The sequence below is a fragment of the Crinia signifera genome, chromosome 5 (genome assembly GCF_055691185.1).
Source record: "Crinia signifera chromosome 5, ASM5569118v1, whole genome shotgun sequence".
NCBI lineage: Eukaryota > Metazoa > Chordata > Amphibia > Anura > Myobatrachidae > Crinia > Crinia signifera.
Window position 1 is genome coordinate 261229864 of NC_139221.1, and position 27790 is coordinate 261257653.

Here is a 27790-nt window from a genome sequence, read left to right on the forward strand (position 1 = left end):
TGTATAATATAAAAGTAATGCCATGACACCACAGGCTGCTCCCTCTGTATAATAATAATGCAATGACACCACAGGCTGCTCCCCCTGTATAATAATTTGTGTCATGGCATTACTATTGTTATATTATACAGCGGGAGCAGCCTGTGCTGTCATTGCATTATTATACAGCGGGAGCAGCCTGTGGTGTCATTGCTTTATTATACAGCGGGAGCAGCCTGTGGTGTCATTGCATTATTATTATACAGCGGCCCTTTGAGGGTGACCAAACTGCTGATGCGGCCCCCGATGAATTTGAGTTTGACAACCCTGCACTAGAGGATATTTTTAAAGATGTCGCTCAGAAAGGGGCTTCTGAGAGATATCTTTCACAATATTGCCCACTTTTGTAAAGAAAGAAGGAAAGGGACTGTTTGAGGGGGAACGCACTGGGAAGGAAAGGGACTGTTTGAGGGGGAACGCACTGGGAAGGAAAGGGACTGTTTGAAGGGGAACGCACTGGGAAGGAAAGGGACTGTTTGAGGGGGAACGCACTGGTAAGGAAAGGGACTGTTTGAGGGGGAACGCACACTCAATATTGTTAGTGATACGCACAGATCCTACTGCGCAAGTTGGCAGGGTGATTGATTGACAGGCGGCTGGTATTTGGGGGTGCCACCTGGCCACTTGGGAGAGTCAGGGAAAAATGCAAGCGTGGACAGCTGTTTGAAGGGTGGATCACTGACGTTAATTCCAACCCCCGATCTGCCTGTTTCATTGTATCCGCAGAGTAAGTAGGGGGTATAATTTATTTTCAGTTTCTTATATAGCGCAGCATATTCCGTTGCGCTTTGCAATTGGGTACTCATTCGATATGAGTTTGCTGCAAATGGATTTGCTGATTTTTGCACGCTTGCACATTGATGGGTTTTCACCCTGGCAGGGCGACCACTATCTGATCGCAGCGCTCTGCTTTTTAGCAGCCCTGCGGATCGGGTCTGACTTAGGCCCATAAAACCTAAATATTTTGTTGCAGCAAGTTTCTAGTTCAAAGATACACTGTATGGACAAAGGAGGTTATTCTATTTAAATTGGTCCTCCTGCATGTTTGCACTGGGCGACCGATTTTAAGCATCTGTACAGTTATGTGCATAAAACACCAACAACTATCACTATGGTACAACCAAATCTCCACACAAAACACTTCCTGACACCCCAATTCCACATCCTGTGCTATGCAGAAGGTATGTAGAGCAGGATGTATGTTTATATTATGTATAGTAGTTCTGCAGAACATGCTTGTGTTGTGTGTGCAAATTACTAAGGCTCAATTAGCATTATTTCTCAAACCCCTGTGTGTGCAATCCCTATACCGTTACTTATTCACCAGTCTTAGTTGCCACAAACTGGCATCATGCAGGGCATGATTGCTGTCCCACCATTCATTTCATTACCATAATCTGGCAAATCATAAAAAGTTGTGCCTTCAAGAGATGAGTTCCTATCCACTTACTATAAAACACTAATTGTAGGTGCCAGGTGTACGTGCCCAGTGCCAGGCACTGCAGTGGCACTGGCAGGATGGTGCACTGCTGCAGGTTCTATGCTCAGCCATGATGGGGGTGATGATGGATGAAGCTGCTGCTGTACAGGGTGATCATCACCAGGCAGTCCCCCAGCAGCAGCAGCAGCAGCAGCAGCAGCAGCAGCAGCAGAGTCTGAGCCGGGTGTGCTGCTGCTGCTCACACCTTCACCCATCCCATCATCTCCTCCTCCCTCCTGTCCCTGCCTCCCGCCCCGCCGGCCTATCTGTGCCCGGCATTGTCACTGATGCCGCCGCCTTTGTGTCTCACTGCAGAGGAGCGGAGCAGCCGGCGTGCTCTATTGTCTGCTCACCCGCTGCGGGCGACCCCCACCCCGGCCGGCTGCTCCCCGCCGCCGGTGCCCAGGACCTGACAGTCGCCCTTGGTTATGCTGCCCGCTTCCCGCATCCTGCCTGCCATCGCCCCCCGCAGCAGCAGCGCAGCCGGAGGACACTTCCAGGGCAGCTGAGAAGTTTCCTCCTCCTCCTGGCCCGGCAGGGATACAATGAAGGAGCTGAAGGGCTATCTGACAGAAGGTCTGCTGCAGGTCACCATCCTCTTGAGCCTGGTCGGGGTACGGGTGGATTTCGACTCATACCTGCCCCCCATCCGGGAGATCATCCTGGGGAGCAGCTCTGCCTATTCTCAGATCCCCTTCCACAGCCTGCGGGACACTGGGGGTGGCTCCAGCCTGCACCCTAAGAGCCCGGACCTGGACTCCTTCTTCACTGCCCGGAGGCTGCTGGACGAGGTGAGGGCGCTGGGGGACCACCGCATCCCCAGGACTGAGCTCAGCGCCTGGCTGGTGCACGAGGTGGCCGGGGATGCTGCGGAGACCGGCCCGGTCAGTGCGCTGCTCAGTGCCGGTGAGGAGGAGAGCGGCGTCGGCGGCGGTACGGACACCCCCGGTAACCATGCAGGCCCCAGCCAGCCACCTGCAGCACGGAGCGGCAGCCTGCAGCCTGGGAGCCCTCCTCAGCCGCACATTGGCACAGGGGCTGCCCCCAGCCCCGGGGACTATACCAAAGAGGTAACCAAGCCCATCCAGTCTGGCAGCACATTATATCCCGTCTGGGGCCATGAGATAGCAGGCAGGGTCCAAAGGGCCACAACTTCTGCTCATTGCTGCCATCATTCAGCACTGAGTGACCAGCACCCAGCAGAAAGGACACATAGAAATATCATGTCTCAGATTGACACTATTGCGCATTGTATAACACAGTCACAGCATTGCATGAACCAGGTTATTGTTACACACATGTAGTGTGTACACAGACACAAGTGCATCAGCTCCCAGACATTGCCACAGAGAGCAGCAGGCATCATCATCTGTTTATTCCCCCACAATGTGTCTGTCCCATCCAGCACCACGCCCTGTCCATGTCACTTCTCCTTATTCTAATGTATGGGAGACATGGAGAACAGGCCACAACCCACTAATAGAACTAGTAGTTTGGCAAACCGCTGCCATTACAGTGGGCCATGGTTAATTAGAAATATAATAAAGCATATACTATATGAGAATGTCCCCTTTACATTACAATATGTAGATTATTGCAATGTGGGTTATTTCAGTATTCTAGAAGAGGTGGTGATTTGCTTAAGGCATGTTTCCTGAAGCACATGCTGTTGATTTACATATTTGGGTGTTGATCCTTCAGCGAACAAGAAGGTTCAGTTTTGTGGGTATTGCATCACTTGTGAAACTTCATGTTGACCTTATGAGATCCTTGGTGCTGCAGATAAGCTGAGTGCAGAGATTTATGATCACATCATTACAGAGCTTGGGGTAAACAAGTCAGATAATCAGTTACATCCAGGTGCACGCTACATCTATCAGAACTGAGGCCCTGGGGTATCTTGATTAAATGGCGGTGTTTAAGTTCTTCCTGACCTCTGATTCCCTACTATATAGTATTAGTAGTTTGGCATGAGAGCAGGTACTTTAATCAAACTAAATACTCAAAGTTTATATTGCATTTCATCAAAATGAAAACCATGCACATGATGTGTTTTTTTTTTTTTTGCAAATAGTGGTACGCCAGCCCGCCGTTCCCAATGCGCGTATAGTCGCACTGGTTGCGAATGGATGTTTTACATAAACATCCATTCCCAGCCTGCGGGGTAACACCCACATCATTCAATGGTCGCTGACCATCGAATTATGTGATACGTGCACGCAGATCTAAGGTTGCTCAAAGCAACCTTAGATCTGCGTGTACATTCTGAAGGAAGTGGATGGGCAGCTGACATGCGGTGATGTCAGCTGCCCAGCTGCCCACCCCCCGCACCCACGTCATTGGCTCATTAGCATAAGAAAGCCCAGCCTTCTCATGGGAACGCCCATAAAAAGCTAGGCGTTTCCATATGCTAATAGTCCGCCCCGCCGCCCTCCGTTCACAAGGAAGGGTGCGTGCACCCAGCGAGCAGTTTGTTTGATGTGAACGCACACACCCAGCGCATGCACACAAGTGTACAAAAGCGAAAATATCGGTCCCGTGCGAACACACACGGCCTTGCGAACGGACCAGAATAAGGTCCTTAATTTGATACTGCAAGGGTGGTCTTTTAATCTGAATTGGCAGATATGAGTGTCTAATACGGGGCAGTACGGCTGGTGTAATGGTTAGCATTACTACCTCACAGCATTGAGGTCATGCACCCCACCTGTTTCCCGTGGCTGCCAGTATCGGGCTGGACGCAATCGCCCATTGTGTACTGGCTTTCAGGCAGAAGCTGATTGGCTGCTACTATGGGGCCGACTTAGACCAGAATTTGCACCCTCTGTCGATGTTTTGGTCTGCGCATTGTCGCCAATGCACATGTGCAGGCCACAGCTGCGAGTGCTTTTGGCTACGTTTTACTTTGCCGAGGCACTTGCAGCCTGAGTGACAGGCAGGGGGTAACCCTGGGTGGACCTCCCAGCGTTTTATTGGCGTGCACACAAAAATGGTGGGTGCGCCCATAGAAGTACTGGGCGGGCCCCAGCAAACACAGGTGTTCCTCTGTCTGCTTGGGGCGGGCAGATGACGTCGGCTCCCACCCCAATTTTGCGTAGAAAAATGCAGCCGCTGGATGACTCCTGCGAGCACCGGGCAGAGAAAAAGACATCGGTTGATGGTAAGTCACCATGGAATGATTCCTTCTCTGGCACCAGCGAATGGCTGTGCACCCAGACACATCAGTTTGCAGCCCTGTACAGGGGCTCGCATTGCAGGGGTTCGGTGGGGTGGCATTAACCTGCTCGCAAGGCTCCAAACACACGCCTAGCAACTAGGCCTGAATCAGCCCCTATGTCTCACAGTTTTAGCTCTCTCTCCAAGCTTTGATAAATACCTCCCATAATAATATTGTTTGTAACATTTGATATCTTTTTACAACATTTATCAAACAAGTAAGCTTGCTCGAAGATAATGCTCCGAAAGCTAGTCTGCTACCTTGTGATTGCCTCTGTGTTTGTGCGAGAGAGACAGAGATGTAGTTTCACTCGCTGCCAGCAGATGGCAGTGTTCCGGAGACACAAACAAACACTAGACACACATTAGACACATATATATATGAGGATTCCACTTTTGAATTTAGTTTATTGGTACTACAAAATTGTAGTTCTGATAGTTTTGTTGTGGGGGCATGATATGGTAAGAGGTACTTGCATGCTATTCCTACACCAAATATAATATTCACTTTGGGTAGCCACAGAAGTCCCAGCATGCGGGGGAGGCCTGCTGGGACTTGTAGTTCACCTGTAAAAAGCAATGTTTTTTTAACGCATATCAGCCCTGCATTCACAGCCCACGGACGCTGGGGACAGCCCCGGGCTTCAACCCTGGACGGGTGAAGCTTTGGGGGGGACCCCTTTACTGGGGGGGGGGGTCCCCACTCCCCCAGGTACCCCGTCCAGGGCTGACCAGCCATGGTGAGCATGATATGGCCAGGGCCGTTATGTAAAAAGTGTCCCTCGGCTGTGGCATGATACCGCAGTCTGTTGGAGCTCAGTGCTGGTTCCAAAATACAGGGGATTCCCCAGTTTTTTTGTACCCCGTATTCTTGGAACTAGGACTGGTCCAAGAGTCCGGGGCTGGTTTCAGAATTCACATCTCATTAAATATGCGTATTCAGGCAAAAAAACTATGATTTTAAAAAGTGCGATTTCAGAAAATGCGATAAAATTGCATCCAATTAAATGTCACCCATATTGTCTAGCCCTGCAGCCCATAGGGGAAAACCACCACTGTCTCTCCTATTAACTTTGTAACCGGTAGATATGGGTAACTCTTTGCTATAGTTTTTTTTTGTCCCTTTATGCAAACTATGGACTATATCTAAAGGCCAGATGTAGTTTGAAAAGTGATAAAAGTGAATATTGATGAACTGATTGATTGATCAATCAATCAGCTCCTATCTGCCATGCTGCAAGCTGGGTTTGAAAAATAACTGATGCAAACGGATTGGTTGGTTGTTTATCACTCTCCGCTTTATCACATTTGAAGGCTTAGTACATCTCGCCCCCTGAAATATGTCATTTTTTACAAAACTCTCATTGGTGATAGTGATGCATTATGGTTTATGCTTAACTGCTGCCTGCACAAAGTGGATTCAGCCATTGAGTTGTCTGTACCAATATACAACCAATCATTTGATGCAGAACTGCTGACATCACTAGATGGGATTTTATGAATTATAAGCTTACATGAGTGGTGGCTTGTCCAGCCTATTGTTATTGATATGTCATTCCTGATGTGATCTATTGCAAATATTGCTCAGCTGTGAAATGTTAGTGGTATATAAATGATGAATGATTACTGATACCCTATTACTTGATCAGCGTATTAGGTGGCATCGATTTAATGTTGAGATAGCAGAAGATTTTTTTTTTTCCTGTTTGTTGAAGCCTCATTATAGGTAAATAGATCTATCTGAGCGTGTGTCTTCTGTAATGTGACACGTGTTACCCCGGATAAATGCAACTGCCTTTTTAAAATGAATATAAGTGAGTATTTATAACCAAGGAGCAATGCATAGGGACGCGTAATGTTTTTTTTTTAATATTAACCCTTTGAGTGCCAACGTTGCTGTGAGAGATCTTCAAAAAATGCCATCGCCGCTCACAGCGACTGTCCTTTTTTTTTGGGTGCAATATTTAACTAAACTTCATTTAATTGTCTTGGCTGCATTTGTATGTATTTATAATAAAACAACAGCAGCTGGCATTTTTTGTGAATATTTTGAGGAGCTCTTACAGCAACGTTGGCCAATCCCGGGATCGGCGGGATCCTGGGATTTTGGCCTAAAAACGGCGGGATTTGAATCCCGGGATTGGAAGGCTCAATCCCGGGATTAGTACCCGATAGTAAAATACCAGCAGACAGCTGTTCGGAACGGTGTGTTGTAGCGGCATGGTGGTGGCCGGGCTGCACAGCGTGACCCCTGACATCACATCACGCTGCACAGCCCGGCCACCGTCATGCCGCTACAGCACACTGGAAGGAAAAAAGAGAGCTTGAAAATATGTGATAGGGGGTTAGAAACTTGTGCGTGACGGTTTTTATAGAACATATAAAACATGTGGTTAACCTGTAAAGAAATGTTTACAGCCCTTTTATGGGTATTTTTGGTGGTTGCTTAGGTGCCGTGACTTTGATGTTATTTAGACTGCCGGTGGTCCGATGCAGTGCGCTGGGAGGTTTCTGGCCACTACCTTTCCCTAACTTTACCTTCCCTTCAGCGTCTGTAGATGTTTGCGGTCCTCTCCGGCAGTAAGCTGTGTGCCGGAAGTTCGGGGCTCTCACTTCCGGTCAGCGTGTACAGCGTGTGGCGTCTTTGGCGTGTTCAGCGTCTCCACTTGCAAACCATGCAGAGATGCAGATTGCAGAGTCAGATGGAGAGCGAGCGGTGACGGGGAGCAGATGCCGTGGTACAAGAGGCCTCAGCGGCGGCGTGTGACACCTGTATGTTGGACTCCCCCCACTCCGCCAGCATAAAAACCGATGCCGGAAAGAGCCAAGCATCCTTGACAAAGAAGCCCTGCAGCTTCGAAACGCGTTGGTTTGCAAGTGGAGACGCTGAACACGCCAAAGACGCCACACGCTGTACACGCTGACCGGAAGTGAGAGCCCCGAACTTCCGGCTCACAGCTTACTGCCGGAGAGGACCGCGAACATCTACAGACGCTGAAGGGAAGGTAAAGTTAGGGAAAGGTAGTGGCCAGAAACCTCCCAGCGCACTGCATCGGACCACCGGCAGTCTAAATAACATCAAAGTCACGGCACCTAAGCAACCACCAAAAATACCCATAAAAGGGCTGTAAACATTTCTTTACAGGTTAACCACATGTTTTATATGTTTTCTAAAAACCGGCAAACCACATGTTTTATATGTTTTCTAAAAACCGGCACGCACAAGTTTCTAACCCCCTATCACATATTTTCAAGCGCTCTTTTTTCATTCCAGTACCAGTTACCCATATTGAGCAGCTCACCAAGCGCAGCACGCAATCTTTTTTACACCGCTACAGCACACTGTTCTGAACTTGTTCGCCTGGCCACACGCCCGCCCGCTGAGGATCTCCCAGCTGCCCACCCACTGTTCAGCTCCCAGCCGCACGCCCGCTGGAGATGGTCCTGCTATTGCCTGTCACCACCACCATGTAAGTGACAGCGCAGTGCAGGGCAGGAGGGATAGTGAGAAACTGTTGGGGATTAGTCTGCCTTGTTGATGTGTGGGTCGGGCAGTTTGGGGAGGAGGGACGGGGGTGTTTTTGTTTTTTTAATCATGGAGGACAATTCCGGGAACCTGGTAATCCCGGGATTGAGCATTTTTCAATCCCGGGAATGAGCATTTTTCAATCCCGGGATTGAAAAAATGCCCCGGGATTGGCATCTGTAGTTGGCACTCAAAGGGTTAATATAAGAAAATGAACAGTCGCTGTGAGCGACGCTGGCATTTTAAGCGTATATTTTGAGGATATCTCACAGCAACGTTGGCACTCAAAGAGTTTAAAAAAAAATAAAGCTTTTTGCATAGTTCCCCATGGGAGGTTAGTCTGTTTCAGGGATCAATTTGATCCTTCCAGAATTCTTTCTGGTAAGTCCCTAGAAGTTCAGAGCCTCCTCTTCTTTTTTTATTCCAAGACCAGTCAGTGTACAAGTAAGTACCAACACCTGCTGTTTTGCTTCACCTCTTTCTTTTTTGTCTTATAGCCAAGGGGATTTCCAACAAATCTTGCTGGTTTGCTTTCAGTTTTACTTTATAAAGTGTGTAATAATGAAAGTTAACTCTGTCTACTGATGAGGATGAAAACATGTAAAAGACAATTACCAGCAGAACAACTAACAGCCCCAAAATGTTCATTTATAGAATTAGATAAAGGTAAAATACATTGCTGAGCGTTGCCCTGTAGTAAAAGAGAATGATTTCTTTGCTGTTTTACAGACAGCATGAAATCCTCCCACATCTGTAGGGTAGTGTCTTGGTGGCAGCTAATGTAGGTCAAAAGATGAAAATGCTGTATGTTTCTATTGTGACTTTGCTGTCGCTGTCCCTTTATTGTATTTCTGCAGAAAATAATTAGGGAAACTATCAGTCACACTGTACCAGCTCAGTTGAGGTAGCCCCTTCCTGCCAATATGGCAACCTTCTGCTGGGGAATGACTGAGATCATAGAGAATTCACTTGGGTACGAACACTGCAGTTACTTCATGATTACACTGGGAATAAGGCAAAAGGTTATCCTATAATTACACTGGGAATACACTGTCCAGTTATCGGTCTGATCAGCCTGTAATTCTCTGATCAGGCAGATAATTAGGCAGTGTATCGGCATGACCAATTAGTAATTAGCGTTCTGGTGGATATACTGTTTGTTTCCTGAAAGATTAATATGTATTACGATATTGCCTAGTGTGTATGGGGCTGGAGGGCCATAGTTTGGACATGCCTGCACTAGAGGGTATTGTGTAAGATACTGCTGTGAAAGGGCCTTCTATAGGTGCGTACACACGTACAGATTTATCTGTCCAATCTATCTGGTGGGAACAAAAACCTGGAAATGTATGGGAGCATATGACAATCAAAAATTGCCGCCCAAATGCAGGAAAACAGAAAAAAAATATATGCTTTGATAAATTGTTATATCAGAATGATTTAAATAATTTGTCTGACTGATCACTGTCTGTTTTCTGTTTGGGAACATTTTTTTTATTGTCATTTGCACCCATACATTGCCAGGGTTTTGTTCCCACCAGATAGATTGGACAGATAAGTCTGTACGTGTGTACGCACCTTAAGTGATATTGTTCACAATATCCTCTAGTCATTGTGTAGACTCAATATAATTAACCATGCGTTCTCCCGTATGTCATTACCGATGATTGATGTCTGCAGAACATGCAGGTCAATTTGGCTATATAGTCAAATGACCTGCATGATCAATGGCTCCCGGTGACGTCACTGAGCTATATCATTCAGCACCTGCGACCAATATTGTGAATTATATCGGCCGTGGCCCATATCGTTTAATGTGTATGGGGCTTATCAGTCAGGCAGTCTTTTAACCTCACATACTCAGCATTACTAATACATAGCCTTTGATGTACATTAGTGTATTTATCTGTGATAACCAATCAAACTTCGTGCCCATTCGAGTTTCTATTAGATTTTGCTTCTACAGGGTGAGTATCCCTATCCAAATATCCGTTATCCAAATTATTCCGAAAACCGCACATTCCAGAAAGTGAAAAAAAAAATGTTTTTGTTGTTGTTAAAAGCACTACTGGGGACATCTGTACCAGCATTACTGAGGACATGATATGTAACTGGCACTACTGGGGACATGATATGTAACTGGCACTACTGGGGACATGATATGTAACTGGCACTACTGGGGACATGATATGTAACTGGCACTACTGGGGACATGATATGTAACTGGCACAACTGGGGACATGATATGTAACTGGCAACACCTGGGGACATGATATGTAACTGGCACTACTGGGGACATGATATGTAACTGGCACTACTGGGGACATGATATGTAACTGGCCACTACTGAGGACATGATATGTAACTGGCCACTACTGAGGACATGATATGTAACTGGCACTACTGAGGACATGATATGTAACTGGCACTAAATATGTGCAAGAAAATGATTGCTTGGCATTGATATTCAGTATCTGAGATACATATTGGTTCATGTTTTGAAACCTTGTTTCATGCACAAATAAAATATATTTGTGTGTATTTCATGTGTTTCGTGTGTTTGTACAACTTAGTGCAAGATACATAATTGAAATATAAAAATATTCTGATAATGGAATAATCCATTATCCAAAATTCTTTTGGTCCTGAGCATTTTGGACAAGGGATACTCAACCTGTATAAGCAAAATCGAATAGAAAAATAGTGCATATCTCACTGTGTGTACCTTCTATTAAAAGTTTGCAGCCAAGAGGAAGCAACATTGTGTGTTCCTAGCTTAGGGAGGGTCCCTGGATTTTGAAATCAGTAAAGAGCAGAGTGAGACAGAGGACATACTAGGATGATGTCTGCAAGGCTTGTTCCTACTTATGTAGGCTGGTTGGTGCATGAAGCTATGGCCCTTAGATCAGATCTGATCGCAGTACAAATTTGTTCTCAAAATGGGCAAAACCATGTGCACTGCAGGTGGGGCAGATGTAACATGTGCAGAGAGAGTTAAATTTGGGTGGGGTGTGTTGAAACTGAAATCTAAATTTCTGTGTAAAAATAATGCAGCCAGTATTTACCCTGAACAGAAACAAAATAACTCACCCGCATCTAACCAGTGTTCGCGAAAACCACCCAAAAAAGTGGGTCCCGGGGACCCTTCACTTCTAAAAATTGGGGTCCTACCGGACCTTTTCTGGGTCCTAACGGAAAAAAGCCTCCTCTCGCCTTCTCCCCAGCATGGCACATGTGGGTTGGGGGGGTAAGTATCAATTGGCCCACTTGCATAAAGATACATATATACTAGAAACTATATAAACCTGAAAACAGGGACAGTGCGCGCCGAAGGCGCACTAAAAATTTAGGGCATTTTTTTGGGGGGGGGAAGTGGTGTGGTCACATAGTAGTACACATTACAGCACACACCGTAATGCCCAGTACACATTACAGCACACACCGTAATGCCCAGTACACATTATAGCACACACCATAATGCCCAGTACACATTATAGCACACACCGTAATGCCCAGTACACATTACAGCACACACAGTTATGCCCAGTACACATTATAGCACACACCGATATGCCCAGTATGTATTATAGCACACACTGTAATGCCCAGTATGTATTATAGCAAATAAGTGCTGCTTACCTACATGCTTGTTGTCAGGGGTTACATGCTCCTTGCAGGGGTTACATGCTGCTTGCAGGGGTTACATTCTGGTTGGCGCAGGGGGGGGGGTTATTCTGGTTGCCAGGGGGGTTATTCTGGTTGCCACGGGGGTGGGGGTTATTCTGATTGCCACAGGGGTGTGGGCGCATTTGTTGCTCACTGCCCCGGGGGGGGGCTGGTAAAGCTGATACAAGCTGATAAAAGAGTAGGTGAACGGGCTGTCTGCGAGGTGGGGGGACTGGATGTGGCTGGAAGAGCTGAAACGCTGCTTTGAGTTGAGCAGCATGTCAGCTCTTCCAGCCACATCCAGTACCCCACTGGGCTGACAGCCCGCTCACCTCTTATGCCGAGAGTGGCTGTCAGTTGTTACAGCCATATCGCATCCCGTCCCCCGCTCTCAGCAGCAGAATGGACGGGGGGCGGCAGAAGGATGCAGAGTCGCACAGACACTGACCGTGAACCTGCTCTCACAAATGGCAGGACGCGCGGCTTTAGTAACTGCAGGGCGCGCACTTGCAATGATTGGCCGCTGGGCGGCCACTGTGTAATGATTGGGTCCCAGCGGCCGCTGCTGTGATTGGCTAACGGCGGCTCACAGGCGCAGCTCAGCGCGTCCTCGGGGACCCCTTCAGTTTGAAAAACTGAGTCCCCAGGGGCCGTTTTAGGGTAAAATACGTGCTAAAGCGCGTATTTGCGAACCCTGATCTAACGCTCTCTGCACATGTTACATCTGCCCCGCCTGCAGTGCACATGGTTTTGCCAATTTTGAGAACAAATTTGTACTGCGATCACATCTGAATAATGCCGCCCATACACGTCCCGATGCGGGCGTGCGTTCTGTGCTTAACTAGCACGCATCGCATTGCATGCCTTGTGCATGCATTGTGCATGCAATGTGATGCAATGCGATGAAAACTAAGTACAAAAAATATGTGCAGCACATACTTTTTGTACTGTGCGATGAGGTGCCGCGGGAGCGCGCACCTCAAAGCACACATCGCACAGCCCGCATCGGGACGTGTATGGCCACCTTAAGGGCTTAAATTCGTACTGCAAATATTACTGTTTGATTTAATGCCAACCTGAATATATGCCCGCACATGTTTATTTATGTAATACACTTCTAGTGGCTATTTGGATTGTCAATCCTAATCCAAATCACGAGTTTGCAGGAGGTATTGGTTTGATATAGTCTTTGCTATATGAGAATGCTCTAGGCCTTTAAGGTAGAAGATACTATAGGTCATTATGTTAAGATACATAAATAGTGAGAGTGTATAAAGTATAAATGGCAAGTTAGTGCAATATGAAAATATTTATTGAATCAATCAAAATGTATATGTAAAAGTTTCCATCGTATGACAGGAGAAGCTATTTTTGAGCTTTACGTAACGTTGGACCAGATTCAGATCAAGTACCGATGTTGTGCGTCTGCACATGTGCAGGCGGGTATCTGCGCATGTGCAGGCGTATGGTGCATGCACCCACGGCGACCTTTCGGGTCGCCGGGTGCGCGCACCCATGCCAGAGTAGGGGGAACGGGACGCCGGGCTGCACCATTACCATATGGGAACACCCAGCATTCCATGGGCGTTCCCATGAGAACACTGGTCGTTCTCATGGTAATGAGGCAGTGACACGGGTGTGGGGGGGGCGGGTAGCTGACATCACTGGATGTCAGCTGCCCACCTATATCCACGCCAGCGTGCACGCAACTGTAAGTAACTGAAAAGTCACTTATATATGCGTGCACGCTAAACATCATTCGATGCTCGGTGACCATAGAAAGATGTGGGCGGTTACATCCATTCACAGCTGTTCGGGCGAAACCGCACTTTGAGGGGGCGGCGGGGGGGAGGGGGGGGGGCGGTCGTTCGCCGGGCGGGGTTTGGTGGACTTGCAAGGCTGCGAATTCGCAGCCTTGCGAATCAACCTGAATAACCCCCATTGTATCTTTATATACTTGTGGTATCAGCTTTTTTAAGTACCGCACGTTTTACACATTAAACCAGTGGTTCACAAACTTTCTTGAATCACAGCACCCAAAAGTATCAGCATTTCTTATTAAAATTTCTTACTGATTAAGTAAAAAAACATTGTTGCGGTTCTGATTGTCCACAAATATTTTATGAATGGCAGCCACCAGCACTGGTTTTGCCTTTCAATTTGACCATAAATAATTTGTTTTGGTCCTGGACCACCAACATGAGGCACTCCAGTAAGTGCCTCGAGGCACCCATTGGTGCCTAGGCAAACAAATTGGGAACCACTGAATTAGACCAATTCTATTCATGGCAGACAGGGGGGCTGGGGTCATGCCAGAAGTTCAGAGCCCTGGGCATGTCCCCATTGTGATGGCAAACTAGGGCATGGTTTCTTGAATGCCATAAACACATGCCAATTTTTTGCCAAGGCAATGCCTCCTTTTTAGTAACACACAACAAGCCGCATGCATGAGTCCCAATTCTAGAATTCTTAAATTTGGGATGTGTGCATTCATGTGAATATTCTTAGTGTTCCACCTTCTACAATCAGCTCTCTGCTGTGGTGTTTCTACCACATTCTGGTTGGTATCTTAGCATTGAGATCCAAAACAGTCTGTGCTAGAAGTACCACAGCAGACAGCGACACCCCAGCTAACTAAAATTGGCTGCCAGCCACATATATAAGCAGATTGGACATTCACATCTAGGGAAGCCAATCCCGGGTAATTATTTCAGTCCCGGAACTCAGGATTGAAAAATGCTCCCTAATAAAAAAAACACCTGGGCGGAGCGTCCGGGAGGTGGGCGGCGGGGCTGAGAACGATACCGGCCCGGGGGTATCGGAGAGAGACGGGCGGTTTGGCTGTTTTTTTTTTACTTAAGTAATTTTTATTATTCGTTATTTATATACATAAATGAATAATACATTTCATAGTTTAAATAGTCAATATTATTACAGTTCTTAAATGATAACATCACTTTTGTAGAGAAAAACAAAAGGTAATTAGTATCAATTCCATTACCCCCCCCCCCTCTCTTTAGTTAATCCCCCCCCCCCCTCTCTCCCCCTCTCTTTAGTTAATTTGTTTCTCTTAGTGAGTTGGTGTACAGTGTTGTGTTTATTCTTTTTATCTATTTATTTCATTATTGTGAGATGTGGGCTAAGCATCCCGAAATCCCGGGATTGGAAACTCCCAATTCTGAGATGGAAATTTTGGGGCCAAATCCTGGGATCCCGCCACCCTACTCACATCAGTAGCCACATTGTTTTGAGCCAAAGAGCAGATTTTCCTGTACTTCGAGTCTTTCACGCTTTTGGGTCAGAAGATGACAACATACACGTCAGGATCAAAAGCCTTAACCATTTCCTATATGACGCAATGAGAATTTGTGTCATTGAATTGGTCAGTGGGTTTTTTCAGAAATTATTAAATTGACCAGCCAAATCAGCATGTGTCCGGCCAGATAAACTAAACAAGAAAAACAATTGGGCCCAAAATAATCTTATATTGAATTAATCTAACATTAAATCAGTGCATAACATATGCTGTTATTAATTGATGCAAATATTATTCTAACTGGAAAAGATTGGATGAAACTAATTGTGGCAGCTCCCAATGGCAATCTGGAGGTTGCTCGATTAGACAATATGAGAATAAAATACAGAATACTATATCTGTATATATATCAGAGAGCGCCACACAATTGGATGAATAATTTGTAAAGAATTAATTGGTACTTATGTAGTATCTGGGCTGCCGATTTTGGGATTGTATGCCTTACCTTAAGGCATACAATCAGATGCGATGCGATGCGATTCGATGCGATTTTGCATAGGATTCAATGTTAAGAAGGTCCTGTTCATTTCCCCACTATCCAAGTGGGCATAGAGTTGATTTTATATAGCGTGGCGAGCGCAGCGAGCCACCGAGCCCGAAGCGTGGCGAGCGAAGCGCGCCCCGCGAGGGGACGCATATTTCTTAAAAAGTATTCTGTGTCCCCTCGCGGGGCTCGAGACGCTCGCCACGCTTCGGGCTCGGTGGCTCGCTACGTTCGGTTTGTATCCAACTCCATGCCCACTTGGATAGTGGGGAAAGGAAAAGGACCCCTTTTTCCCATTGAATTCTATGTTAAAATGGACTCAGACCATTTTAACATTGAATCCTATGGAAAAATCTTGACCATCGCATCGCATACGATTTGGTCGCATGCGATGCGATGCGATCCGATCCAATTTCTAAATCGGACGCCCAGATACTACATAAGTACCAATTAATTTCTACATAAACAGTATATTAAAATTAATAAATAAAATCATACAACAATATATAAGATTAATACAATTGATACACTCCAAATGAATTTATATATAATGATGGAAATTTGTTATAGCCAAATCTCGTAATGGTATTTAATATTCAAAAAAGCTTTACCATTAATTGAAGTGTCACTTGCTTAATTGAAGTATATTAAGATTTCTCACCAAGAATGGTTTTTTGAAGTTCCCAACTGTGTAAATATATTGGATGTAGTTATTAATTGTCCCACTGTTGCAGGAGAATCTGTTGATGGTAACTGGCCATAAGCTTGTCGGCACAAGCTATTAATGTAGTCTCTTTTATCAGCTGATAATTTGCCTTTAGAATAAAGAGGCCAGAAGCGGTACCTTAAAGGTTCTTGGCCAGATTCTCTAAGCTTCAAAAGTGATAAAATCCAGAGTGATAAACAGCCAGCCAATCAGCTCCTACCTGCCATGTCACAGGCTGTGTTTAAAAAATGTCAGGCAGGAGCTCATTGGCTGGCTGTTTATCACTCTCTATTTTATCACTTTTGAAGCTTAGAGAATCTGGCCCCCTGTGAGGAAAGGGTCCAGCAGCAGCAAGATCCGGAGCTCACAGATAGCTCAAGCTACACTCGCACGGCAGCCGCCGCCTGTTGACGTGCTGCCGCTGGTGGAATCAGCAGGGAGCGAGCCGTCCATCACTGAAGCAGCTAGTGCAGACCCACCGGAGGTGACTGCAATTGTGGCGATGTAAGAACCAGCAATTAGGAGCTTTTCCGGGCACAGTTGGTCATGGCAGTGTATCCGGAGGGCTGAGTTGCGGGGGGAGTGTAAAGAGCCCCAAAACCTTGACGCATTTCTCTGCTAGCGATCAATACAGCAGTTTCATCAGAAGGAAGTGATTAGAGGCCAGAGACCTGGATATTTATCAGGTAGATCATCCAATCGTAGTACCAAACCAATCTATATCCATTTAGTGAGTTCAGGTGTTTTTTAGCCCTCGTCAAACTGAGTTGCAGTTACTGCATAGGTAACATGTGCCTAAATAAGTGTTTGCATTCAGCTGGCTTGCAAATTCACCAGCCCTTTGATTAATAGAATCAGGCGGGCGGGCGAAGATTTGCTTAGGGTGCTGGGACAGCTCGCACCGGCCCTGATTGTATGACCAGCAATGGAACCAACATCCTGGATTTCATTTATGTCTTTGTGAAAAAAAGAAAACCACGGATTTGCATATATATCCATTTGTCTTCCTATATATATTTGCATTGGGAAAAATATGGCTTTAAAGTGAAAGTTATGCAAATGATCTTATATTGTACGATGGATGTATAGACTGCTGCAGGGGATCACTTTCATGTCACTGTCAAAGTTATGGTAGTGTGTAGTAGACATTTAGTCTACTAGGTGAATTTCATCCACACAGAAATTGATTGTACTGTATAATGAAAGGAAACTGATAGAATAATGGGGAATAATGTAGTCCATAGCTAAATTCGGATATGATTTGTTCATTGTTGCATTGAAAGTTATAGAAGCTTCATGAGCAGACTATTTTAAAGATGGTTTAAAATGTGCATAATTATATTACTGTATTTCTCGATCATCCAGGACACTGCAGAGCTTTACACTGGGTATAGAGGTGTGGCTTTTGGAAGCTGGGCACTACTAAAAATTGAAGTACAGTTCCTCCCCTTCTACTACCCTCAGCCTCCAGTTAGAAAAAATGTGCCCTATGGAGCTGGTCATACGGGACTTAGCTCCAGACTTTTTAAGGAATTAACTTTTTTAATTTAATTTAATTTTCCTCCTATTAAGAGTCACGGTCCGGGTGCCTTGGCAGGACAGTGGCTGCTGGTCTTTCCCGCGGCTGCGCCATTCTGTGTACTCCCTGGCTACATTTTGGGGAATTGTGCAGAGATAATGGGTGAGATTTAATAGGAGGAGAGATTCAGAAAGTGAGAGATTTTGTGAGAAATCTCCAGGTTTTTTTAAAGCGGCAATCATTTACACTGCAAAATCAAACTTGTTTTAAAGTATAAATGATTGCCGCTTTAAAAAAAATGGAGATTTCTCACAAAATCTCTCATTTTCTGAATCTCTCATCCTATTAAATCTCACCCAGAGCTTCTACTTAGCATACATGCCGGACATATTAATACAGATTACAGACGGAGGGGACAATTTTCGAAGCCTCATGGGAGAGCCTGGGGGCAGGCTGATCTGTTTTCATCAGGTTTAAAAAGTTTACCTGATGTATTGTATTGCCACTCCCTCCTCACTGTTCATTTCCTACTAAAAGGCTGAGCACAGGAATTCAGTTCAGGCTGAGACCAGGTCAGTGTTCCTGCAGCTGTGAGTACCTTCTGCACTGAGACCAGTGCTACAAGGAAGTACTGAACCTACCGAGCATCCCTATTCCTGACTTTTCAGTACAGTGAGCTAGGGTGTGGGATGTTGGTGGGTAAAAAGTCCTCATTATATAGGGGGCATTGTTGGCTCTTCCCTCTGCTCTACACTCTCTGGTCCTTTTTCTACATATGTAGCTGTACTGTGTGTGTGTTTGTGTGCATCTAACAATGATGGGCAGGTCCACTACAGTGGCTTCACCACTGTAGTGGACCTGCCCATCATTGTTAAAGCTTTTACAAGATCTGCCTGTAAAAATTACATTTACAACAGTAGCCCTAATGACCTACAGCATCATATGTGCTGCATTTACGGTTCGGATCTCACTCAGGAGATACTTCAACCTTGACGGCAAGGCCACGTTATGTGACTTGTTCAGACGGCACCTTCAGGGGAGCCATCATTTACTCCACCTTGGGCTACTCTCCTGGTGGGAGCTATGACATATTTGTCCTCAGAATTAGCGGAAGTATACAGATTTCAAATCTGCAGGCACTGCAGTGTATTATTTAATTCTCTGCTTTTGATCTTGCATTTGTTAAGTTGGTGCTTGGTGTTCAGTTCTGGGTTTTACACATATGGCCCTCCAACCTCACAAAGTTGGTGGAGAGTTTGGTGTTTTCTATGGCAACCATTAACAGGTCCCCAACTTTCAGACAGCAATGACCATTACAGACAATTCTGCAGTCAAATGACTCAGAAAATGATGGTAGCGCTCTGGAAGATACAAAAGAGAGCGAATGGGAAGAGGTTCTGGAAGATCCAATCCTTCAACCAGAACCCACTACATTGGGGTGTTAGCTATGATCCTGACAGTTAAATAAGTCCTGAATTTTGACCTGTTTTGGAAATAGCCAAAAGGTGTTTTCCCTTCCCCAATCAACAATTGGCACCAGCTTGGAAGCAACTCGATATATGGTTCCACATTCCTTGACGCTTTCTACTTTTTAGTTTTCTATGGTAGCTAGGTGGGTAATGCCTCTGCCAGCGCACGCCTCGATTTCACCTTATATAGGTCCATCTTTTCGTTCCTTTAGCCCTCAGCAGTCCTTTCGTGGTAGAGGCAAAGGAGCTCCTACACTACTCGTAGGTGCTCAAGGTGGCACTGGACCACAGTCCACAGCATGCCATCAGAAGCCCAAACCTCAGAAACCTGTGGCATGAAGGTCTCCCATCTTATCTGGGAGCTCCACAGGTAGGTGCCCACCGGATGGATTTTCATCTCCACTGGGACACCTCCACAACAATACCAGGAATCCGCCAGCTTTTCTCTGGAGGCTGCACATTACAATTTGTGAAACACCTACCATGTCAGTTTTTTAGTGTTCATTTTAGCACCTGCTATCTTTGAAAACCCATGCAGTTTCTCTTCCTTGCCTGGGGTGTCGCTGCCTTCTGTGGTGTTTCTAGCACAGGTCTGTTTTGCATTTCAGTGCTGATAGACAGACCACACTGTGCTAGAAGCACTAAAGCAGACAGCGACACCCCAGGCAGGGAAGAAGAACTGCATGTGTTTTCAAAGGTAGCGGGTGCTAGAATGAACACTAAGTTTTTCACGACAGGGCTTCCATTAGACCCAGACCAACAAATTGTACTGCAATTCTCTAACCAACATCTGCTCTTAGATAACAATCCTTGGTCTCTTCCCCTAAGCCTTCAACAAGGCCTGTTCATCCATCAGGGTTTGCTCCAGCTGCGTTTGATGGCGTGGCTGTTGGGACTCCCACACTAATAGAGGGGGCATTCTCATTTAAAAACTGGTTTCAGTAGCTCATTAGCATAGGAACTATGAACCATGGTGTGCTGAAAAAGGTTGGTCTTTCACAGATTTTGGTTGCCTTGCCTCTTACTATTCTTGCAGACTGGTCTGTACGCTGGTTTACTTAAGGTTCACATTTCGACGCTTGGCTCTTTTACCTGAGGTACAGAACTTTTTCCCGGGTTGTTTCAATTCAACATTTTCGTACTTCCTACTGCTCTGTAGGATCTCAACCTAGTCCTTCCTGCCGTCCTTAACTTTCGGACCGTTGGAGGAGAATGATTTGACGTTCTTTTCTTGGAAAACGGTGCTGCCTTTGGCTTTGGCCTAGGTTCATAGGTTTTCAAAACTTGGAGCCCTGTCTTGAAAACCTCCTTGCCTCTTATTTCATGGGGATAGAGCTGAACTCCATACTCAGGTGGCATTCCTTTTCTAAGTCCGTTTCAGCATTCCGCTAAATGAACAGATTCTGGTTCATCTATTCCTTTATTATGCAGTTAGTCGAGGTGGGTCTTCTAATCAGTCCTTGGCTCGATAGAGAGAGCTTAATTTTTGTCAAGCATATGTCAAGGGTCATTGACAACTGCTCTTGTCTCTTTATTCCACCATATCTGTTGGGGGCATCGTGGGTCCTACAACTTTGCCATTGTCCTCTGCTGGATGAACTAGAAAATAGGATTTTGGTACCTACCAGTAAATTTATTTCTCTGAATCCCCAGGGGACACTGGACGCCATCTTTGCTCTTTTGTCACCTGCCGGTATTGTTTGTTTGCTATGGGTGTTATTGTTTTCGCCTGTCCATCTCCTCTCAGTCTGCATTTTCCTAACTGGAGGCTGCTGGGTAGTAGAGGGGAAGGAGTCGTACACTACTGATTTTTAGTAGTGCCCAGCTTTCAATAGCGACACCTCTATACCCAGTGTAAAGCTCTCCAGTGTCCCCCGCGGATACTAAGAAATGGATTTACCAGTAGGTACCTAAATCCTATTTTTAAAAGCTTAGTTACTAGAAATGCTATATATTGTATATTGGTACTTAGTTATTTTTTTTTCATGGGTGTATTTCATGGGTGTACTGTAGTTTTCCAACTACCAATCAATGATATTTGAGTCACAGCCTAGCAATGGAGACACTGGGTCAGAGTGTGATTTCCTGGAAGGAAATGAACAGATATGTTATGCCTTTTCATAAAAAGAAAATACCTACTGTATAATCCTAGCATACTGAAAGATAGGGCTTATTATCTCAGAAGGAAAATAACTATTGTGATTCCTCTGGGAGTAAAATTACATGCATGCTTTTTGCCAGAACCTTGCTTGCACAGTCTCATTCAAATGCACCCCTCATCTACACATCGTAGATGAAGCAATTTCCTGAAGAGAACCAATATTCCTAAGGAATTACTGAACCAGTTGAGGAATGCAGCTCTGTGCTGTTACATGCTTTGCACTTGCACATTTCAGATGCAGCAGATATACACATAGAAAGTGACAGCATACAAGAGCCACTTGGCCCATTAATCATAATAGATTCTGATTAGTTGCCCATAGCAACATCCCATATGAAATAGTACTCCCATCTACGTAAGTAAATTTCCCAGCCGTCTACCCCGGTGAAAATGGGCGAAAAATGCTCAGTGTGAGCTTTGCTGGAAGAGCTTTGCTTCCAGCTCCATGATTACTGGATTCTGCTAAGCAAAGAGTGTGGGAGCAGTAAGTACTTCTGGCTGGACCAATATTCTGCGGAATACAAGCTTCCAGTTCACAAAGACCTTTGTTCCTCATGTCTATGTGATGTCACTGGCACTCAATTACTTTATAGGCTGAATGTTGGCTTGGCTCATCCATACCTGTGTGTATGTAACACCTTAACTGTGTGTGCTCTACACAGACAATGGTACACTGTGTGATGTGGGGGAAACAATGGGTTGTTTTCTCGTAAATGTGAAGCCTTGTACTACAGAGGTAGTCCAATATATAAATACCATCAATTACCAATTAAATGTTTATCTGACTAAAGCTGTCATCTGGCGTGGGATGTTGGTACTTGAGCCAATAAGATCATTGGCTAGTACTAATGCTGATGAGTAGGTCATCCAGAGAACTAATTGGAAAATGTAGTGTACAGAGCAGTTTGTTTTGTCTATCTGTATATCAAATGCTGCCCAGTTTTCTATCACTCCATTCTGGTTCTGACTTTTGAACAGACATGTCTACTCTCACAGATTGTCCAGGAGACTCTAAAATGTAGACATCCAGGAATGTCTCCATGCTTTGAAAAATCTAAATATTAAGAAAAAGGGGAAAGTTTTATTCCAGGCCCCAATTTAAACAAGCTACAGAACTAAATTGACCATATAAACCTTAACGAGACCATAATAATATCAGAAAATGATTCACAAATAGGTCACGCCCAATTGTTTGATACGTTTAAAGATACATTTTTCTCCTTACATACATATGCAAAATAAACTAATCCAGTGTAATAAGTTAATAAAACAAAACCCAGTGTTCACACCATGAAATAATTCGTTCATAAAGTTCCTTCGGTAATATTGTGCACTTCGATGGAAATACAACCCCAGGAGCCGGATACTGCACTATAAGATTAAGGGGGTTATTCTGGTTAATTCGCTCAGATGCGAATTTGCATCCTTGCGAGTCATCCTAACCCTGCCTTGCGAATGGTGGTACGACAGCCCAGCATTCGCAAGATGCGTTCCTTCGCACTGTCTGTGAATGGATGTTTTACATAAACACCCACATCATTTGATTTTCGGCGACCAACGAATGATGTGGAACGTGCACTCATATGTACGGGTGGTCTGAGGCACCCTTACATATGTGTGCACGTTCAGAAGGAAGTGGGCGGGCAGCTGACATCCGATGCTGTCAGCTGCCCGTCCTAGGCTCCCACATCACAGCCTCGTTAGCATGAGAACGCTGGGCGTCCTCATGAGAACGCCCATGAAACACTAGTTAATGTGGCTGTCTGCCTTCCAATGCCCCTCTCCGCCCCTCTCCCGCTGTCTTGAGTGCGTGCAGAAATGCACATGTGCAGTAACACAACATTAGTCCCTGTGAGAACAAGCGGCCAATGCGAACGGCCCTGAATAAGGTCCTAAGTGCAGAACCCAGCTCCTGTCCTATGTGCCAGGTTCTGAAGACACCGAATTGGGTACCCATAAAGATAGGGACGCCACTGAAAGTGTGTTCTAATATATTTTACCATCCTGACATTTTAATACCTATTCCAAATTTAACATGGATTACTAGAGTACTCCCAGTCCTTATTTTATGATCTATTCAGAGGCTGTAATTAGTAAATGCAGCCATATGGTTTTTTTGTACTGACTTTAATGCACCCGGAAGAAATCATTATCAGTCAGTGTAATTACCTATTGTGTAAATAGAAGTGTGTTGGTGGCACCTTCCTCTGAGATTTCTGCACCTTAGATTCAGTATGGGCCAGTAGCGGAGCTATATGGACTGCCATACTAGCAGACGTGCCCGTCGGTAGTTACACCCCTGCACTATAGTATTGACAAAGCTGCCGAGTACTACTGGAGATTAAGCCTGAGGTGGGGGAAAGCATGCAGGAACATCTTGTACCTAAGAACATTATTCTAGATTTCATTCAGCACAGGTGGCAAAAACTCATTTAAGAAATGTACATATCTCAAAGGGAGGTGCAGGAATGCATTCCTGATTCCAGACAGCCGTAAGTAATTATGCTGCAAATAGATTAATATCAGTTTCCTCTGGGCACAGTACATTCATAATACACATATTGCAGCATTTAGTCATTATAATCCCTGCTATAAGCTCTAATTAAATTGAGGCCTGTTAGAGCATTAGTTTTCTGTCCAAACGTCAGTGTTTTCTAACCCAGAGCTGACGTATGGACAGAAAGCTAATGCTCTCCCAGTACCTTTAGGTTATAAACATCACCTTCTTTTCTGGGTGCTATGTACCAATGTTGCGAGGTCAGTGGCTAGGGAGGCAGATCTACACACATGTGTGAACAGGATGATTCATCTGGGCATTATACATAGGTGCTGGGTGCAGCAGTATATACTTTGTTACCCTATAGGAGGAGAGTTATTATAGTCATTTTTATCATCAAAACTCTGAAGTATATGACATGTGAGGCTCTACCTCCCCTGCCCATCTTCCATTCTGTGAATGACTTTATCTAGATTTTAGAGAACCACTTCTGATGGATACTTAAGATCTGGGTTACCTTATGATTGACAACTTCATATTTGAATAAATATATGTATGTATGGAAAAAAGCAATGATTTACATACTCCTTATACTGTAGATTAGAACATAAAAAGACAAGTATCAGCTGTTGTCTGCTAAGAGGTTGGATTCAGTGTTCTTCATTAAGATTGCTTACAGGAAGTCAGTTGTGCAATTGAAGCATATTATTTATTTACAGGTATTTAGTGCCTACATATTGGCCCTTATTCAGATCTGATCGCAGTACAAATTTGTTCTCAAAATGGGCAAAACCATGTGCACTGCAGGTGGGGCAGATGTAACATTTGCAGATAGAATTAGATTTGGGTGGGGTGTGTTGAAACTGAAATCGAAATTGCAGTGTAAAAATAATGCAGCCAGTATTTACCCTGCACAGAAACAAAATAACTCACACAGCTCTAACTCTCTCTATACATGTTACATCTGCCCCACCTGCAGTGCCCATTTTGAGAACAGATCTGAATAAGGGCCATTTTGCAGTGCTTTACAGAAAATATACTGTCCTCATCCCCACCGTGTTTGCAATCTATAGTCCCTAACACACACACACACACACACACACACACACACACACAGTTCATTTTGTCAGAAGCCAAATATCTTATAATCTATTGGAGAATGTAAACTCCCGATTGAAATGTATAGCCCCAGTACTAACTACTGTTTTAATGATCTTGTCATATTTAACTATGTTTGTGAATGTATTAAGTAGCTCTTAAAATGCATTTAGATTTATTTTAGGTTTAGTGGTTCTAAAATAACTTTTTATCTGATATCAAAGTCAGGAATGTTAATCGACACATCTAAAACATCTTTTTCTGCAGGGTTCTTTCATTTGGGTATCATATATAGCTTTACTAAATAATGCGGCTATACTAATGCTATAAAAGTAGTCAGAATTTTAACAACGCATTTCCCAAAGGTATCCCCTTATCCTACACAGCGGCTTAGCTCTGTGAGTCCCCCCTTTTCCCAGTGTACATAAATGAAAGGTAACCTAACACTCTTTCTAGTTTCTGAGGGTCCATTTCTTTTCTTTTTTATTATATCCCAACTTTCCTTTGAAGAACCTTTTAACACAACTTGCCCTCCCCTGATAAGAAAAGAAGCAGAGCATTGTGGGTAATGATAGATGGACAGCTGTCCTACTGATGGAGCAGCAGCTGCCAGAGAATTGTTCTGAACAATAGGCTTAGAATGCACGTTAACATCTGCTGTGTGTTAATAATGAATGGCTTGTGTTTAGCTATTTTTTACCCTCCTTTTGTAGAGATTAAATTACCTGTGATACTGAGGTTAATACTTAGTAGCGCTCGCTTGGCCTCCATGCCATTCAGCTGTAGTTTGCATAGTGTGTATTTTGCCTGGACATTGTTTCCAAATTATACTGTTGTGTTCCAGTCAGGTTTTACTGTTGATGGGATGGTACTCTTGCTAGCCACATTTACCTGGTCCAATAGACGGGATGCAGTTAATATCCCGGCAGTCGGAATCCCGGCGTTCAAAATCCCGACGCCGGAATCCCGACCACCGAAATCCAGACACTTTCTACCTCTAGGGGTGGGGGGAGTGCAGCGAGCCTGCAAGGGTGGGGGGGGGGAGGGTGATTCACGGCGTCGGAATTTTGAACGCCAGGATTCCGACCGGCGGGATTTAGTACCAATCACCAATAGACAGTTGACTGTGAGACATATTTGTAGACACTGGGAAGTCAGACACCCTTTATACGTTGCTAATAATAGACTAACAATGGATGTCTGTATTAACAGCTCAAAATCTTATTTTTAGTAGGCAGGAAACAAAGGCAAAGCATTTTGTCCAAGGTCACATAATAATACTGGAAAGAGAGATGAGGTTGCTATCAGTTCTGGCCTTGTTTTACAGTCTGTACAGTTAGGGGCTGGTGTATCAAAGGTTTTCATTGAATATTTCCATATGCAGAGCTGCAAATATATCCAGAGTTAATAAACAACCCTGATATTAGTGGATATCATCACCTGAACCACATAGCTCTATGGTGATTGCAAGCTTTCAGTTTCTGTAACTTGATTGCTGTAACTAAAGCTATCTTCAGAAGGCATTAGAGATACAACGGACGGTGTAATGGTTAGCATTATTGCCTCACAGCGCTGAGGTCATGGGTTCGATTCCCGCCATGGCCCTAACTGTGCAGAGTTTGTATATTTTCCCTGTGCTTGTACAGGTTTCCTCTGGGTACTCCAGTTTCCTCCCACATTCCAAAAATATACTTGTAGGCATGGGTCATGTTGAGAGGTATTCGGTTAAATGGCTCCCAAGGAAATTAACACTAGAATGAATGTGTGTGCCTGTACATGTGGTAGGGAATATAGATTTATAGATTGTAAGCTCCACTGGGGCAGGGACTGATGTGAGTGTTCAAATATTCTCTGTAAAGGGCTGCGGAAAATGAATAACTTGTAATAAATGAAATTAACTAGTTGAAAACAGTGGGCAGAGAGGACAAAGCACAATAATGTTAAGAGAACACCACAACCAACAGTGCTATAGAAACATTACATTAATTCCATTGTCTTTGGGGGGTTCACTTTGGAGACATGCATAGGCAGGTATTGGGTACTTTATACCAAAAACACAAGAACGCCCGTAGCAGCTATTGGTGTGAAAATGTTTCAATATAAATACATTTATTAAAAATCAGTGATAACAATACAGATTTAAATAACACTTAGGTGAACAAAGGTCAACTATAAAAAAAAAAATATGTGGGTAATTTCCTTTCCTTAATCGTTACAGATGTATAAACAGAGTGTTCTGCCAGACTTCTTCCTTCCTCCGAGAAACAGTAATGGCCTCCTGCAAATGAGGGTTTTTCTTCCACCTATGCAGAGCCCCGTGTTTTCTGTGATATGGTAGATGTGACACTGTGCTGAGGCATCATCCCAGGCAGCCATTTCTCACTGTTCCAGCTGTATCTGCTCGATACGCTGCAGAAAAATGTTACTCTAAACATGATTAAAAAAGTGATCTTGTTTTTTGAATAGTGTGTTGGCCCCTAAATCACTAAGGGGTGAGTCAGGTTGGTTGGAAAAGCACATTTGGTTTGCTAATGGACTAAACCAGGGGTGGGGAACCTTTTTTTGTGCCAAGGGCCGTTTGTATGGGGAAAAAATCCTTCGGGGGCCATATGT

General features: G+C 44.7%; 1 protein-coding gene across 2 annotated transcripts in view; it reads left to right on the forward strand.

The window, feature by feature from the left end:
* The first annotated feature begins 1678 nt into the window (after nt 1-1678).
* The window catches only part of NFE2L3 (NFE2 like bZIP transcription factor 3), a 46111-nt gene continuing 19999 nt past the window's right edge, over nt 1679-27790 (forward strand). Inside the window, exon 1 of one of the 2 annotated variants that reach the window (XM_083188916.1) lies at nt 1679-2589. In XM_083188916.1, coding sequence (XP_083045042.1) covers nt 2065-2589 — 525 coding nt within the window. In that variant the 5' untranslated portion in view covers nt 1679-2064. The remainder of the gene's footprint in view (nt 2590-27790) is intronic. The other variant, XM_083188917.1, reaches the window with a different exon arrangement.